Raw genomic sequence first — 2,708 nt, forward strand, 5'->3', positions numbered from 1 at the left:
CATTTCTCGGAGGCAAAATGAGCAAGAACGCTCATTTGTACATCATTCTAGAGATAAATAAATGGCCTTTTTAAAAAGTGAACCATCGATAAGCAAATGTTGGCAGTTTTCTCAATGAACTGAAGCTTGAATTGAATTGAATCCACTTGAACATGACGCTGCTTTTTTCGAAGTTTCTCAAGAACCATTCGAGCCAGAGAATTCATTTTGGCATCGTTGGATAGAGAATAACCCCCATGACTCCCCCCTTGATCCGCCCTTGATGTAGAGCCTGCATTAGGATGTTTCCAGCCCGCAGATCCTCTAAAAATATCTTCTTTCCAAACTTCTTTTTTTAATATGTTCTTTCTACATGCCTTTTCCAGTTGCGTTTACGGTAGAATTTACTTTGTTTATCTGTGTTTTTTCTTTAACTTTCAGCGAATTGGCATGAACGGCGCGCAAAACTGATAAGCAAAGCAAGTTGCTGCATGAAAACACATTGTTCTTTATTTTTTTCCGAGCAAATCCCCATTTACTTATGACATCAACTATTTAAAATAAGATTGATCGAGAAATTCAACGTCCTGATAAGCAAGATTAAGAAAAATTGCCACTAGAAAAGCTCTTGTCGAGATTTGCTCCAAAAACCTACGATAGCAAATGTATTAATTTCGCATTTTAGGATTTAATTCCCAACGGAAGCTGTGCATGGTTCATAAGATATGAATGAAACGAAATAGTCACTGTTGGGTCAAAAAACTGAAGCGTTGCGGAAGTTCAACAAGAGCACAGACAATAACTTCAGAGTGAAACTGAACTTCTCGAAATCGGCTCTGTGCGGAAAAGTGCACAGTTTCTTACTTGTGAAACCTGTCCGTTGACATTGTCCCATAAAAGTGTATCACTAGGTTACACAGGTAGCACTAGACGATTTTTTTTCAAACAAAGCCAACTTTCGCACCCGACAATTCTGCTAAAGCACTGATAGCGATATTCTAATTAGTAAATCGCGTATGGCGACTTTTCGGTCTCGGATTAGAGATAACTGGTTGAAGTGTTCCATCGATATCGTTCACCTGCCGTTCCGCGGTCTATCATCTGCTGAAACAATAAGAAAAAGTGCTGCCATGTTGCCAGTCAGTTTCCCTGATTTTATTTTATTGACTATCCATCATTTAAACAAATTTTGTTTTTTTCACTTTTCCCACTTTTCCCGCTTGCCCAATTCACAGCTAGTGACAATTAAACAAAAGTATTGAATAAACCGTGGTGCAAACAGTCGTGTTCTTTTTACCCCAATGGAAGTGCGGCTACAGATGCGTTTCCGTAGCAACCAGACGTCAAGCCCCGCGGGTCAGCGCCATTTGCACCAGCGGTTGAACTGAATCCTGACTTGCATATAAAAAAGCCCCTTCCAATAAACTGTTCATTGAGCAAGCTCCACTTTTTGGAAACAGCCAAAGAAAATTGAGTTTTTCTGGCAACACGGGACTGATGTAAAAAAACGCGTTCGGCCGTGTCCAGTTCACACAGTTCAGCGACTCGAGCAGTCAACGGTCCAAACACCATATTTCTTCTATTCTTCTTTGAACTTGTCCTCTTCGCCGGGAACCAGGTCACCAGGGCCGTCAGCCTTCTGTCCTTGTCTTCCATTTGAAGAACCCTGCAATTGAACAAGGAAGAAGAGATGAACCGACGGTTAAAAAACTAGCCCCAAGCCACCTGCACTTTGGGTACCAGATGGTTGCTTGGGAATGGTCGGGCACTGCACTGCCATGGTTGAAGGTTTTTGGGCTTTGCTTAGATGGCGCTGTGAGTGCGTCTGCAAAACATTTTTCAGTGCTCTCTAAAGTTGATTTTTTCTGCATTCAAGCTGCACTTTCCAATAGGAAATCAGAACCATTAATTAGTAGCAGAAAAAATGTTCTTCTATTGTCGACTCAGTGTTTTTGCGATCAAGAGTGCCCTTTCCCACATTGATCATCCGGAGCGATCTGCAGATCACGATGCGAACGAATCGTATGCAAGCAATTGCCCATCAAGCTTAAACAAGCAATAACCGAACTCAGTCGGCGATCGAACCAGAGTTATTGTGACATATTGCAATACAACAGTCATTACTCATCGGCTACAACTTCATTAAGGCCGAAGAAGTGGCCTGAGCAATAACATCTCGCCTTTCTACCAATTACAGAGCGTCGCTTCAACCGCTCACCATCACCCAACACCGTGCGTCCACTCGTCTTTGTTTCAAGCCGTTCGTTCTTCATTCTTCCGCCGTCTTCATCATTCCGTAGGAGGTGGGCGGAGCCGACTTGGCGAGAAATCGCGGCAGGGCGGGTTCGACCGCGATATTTCAAACTTCAATTTGGATCGGACGATCAAGAAAAGTGATTTGCCATGGTTTACGGTCTCGGCTTGTTGCACTAGACCAGCGTTGCCATTTGGGGAAATTTGAAAACCAATCCAAAATTCACCACCTTGTATGTGGAAGGTTTCCAACGCCCCTCGTAGCGCAACCAGCTGGGGATCCAATTGAGGCCCTGTGCTAGCAAGGGAGATACATATAGCGGTTGCCGTGGAAACTAACAAGTCCTTGTCGCACCTGCCCTGTTTACGAGGGCCAGTCACATTTTTCTATTCAAGTCCTTCCATGAAAACGTTCCAATTTCTCCCCCTACAGCAGCCAATTATCGTAGAATTTATCGTTGTTAATGCGATGTGTC

General features: G+C 43.3%; 1 protein-coding gene across 1 annotated transcript in view; it reads right to left on the reverse strand.

Moving 5' to 3' along the window:
- The window catches only part of LOC109545362 (Usher syndrome type-1G protein homolog), a 3,885-nt gene extending 2,743 nt beyond the window's left edge, over positions 1–1,142 (reverse strand). Inside the window, exon 1 of the mRNA XM_019916024.2 lies at positions 844–1,142. Coding sequence (XP_019771583.1) covers positions 844–866 — 23 coding nt within the window. The 5' untranslated portion in view covers positions 867–1,142. The remainder of the gene's footprint in view (positions 1–843) is intronic.
- Between the last annotated feature and the right edge of the window lie 1,566 nt (positions 1,143–2,708).

The sequence above is a fragment of the Dendroctonus ponderosae genome, unplaced genomic scaffold (assembly GCF_020466585.1).
Source record: "Dendroctonus ponderosae isolate FM_Combo_2020 unplaced genomic scaffold, Dpon_F_20191213v2 Dpon_F_20191213_2, whole genome shotgun sequence".
Lineage (NCBI taxonomy): Eukaryota > Metazoa > Arthropoda > Insecta > Coleoptera > Curculionidae > Dendroctonus > Dendroctonus ponderosae.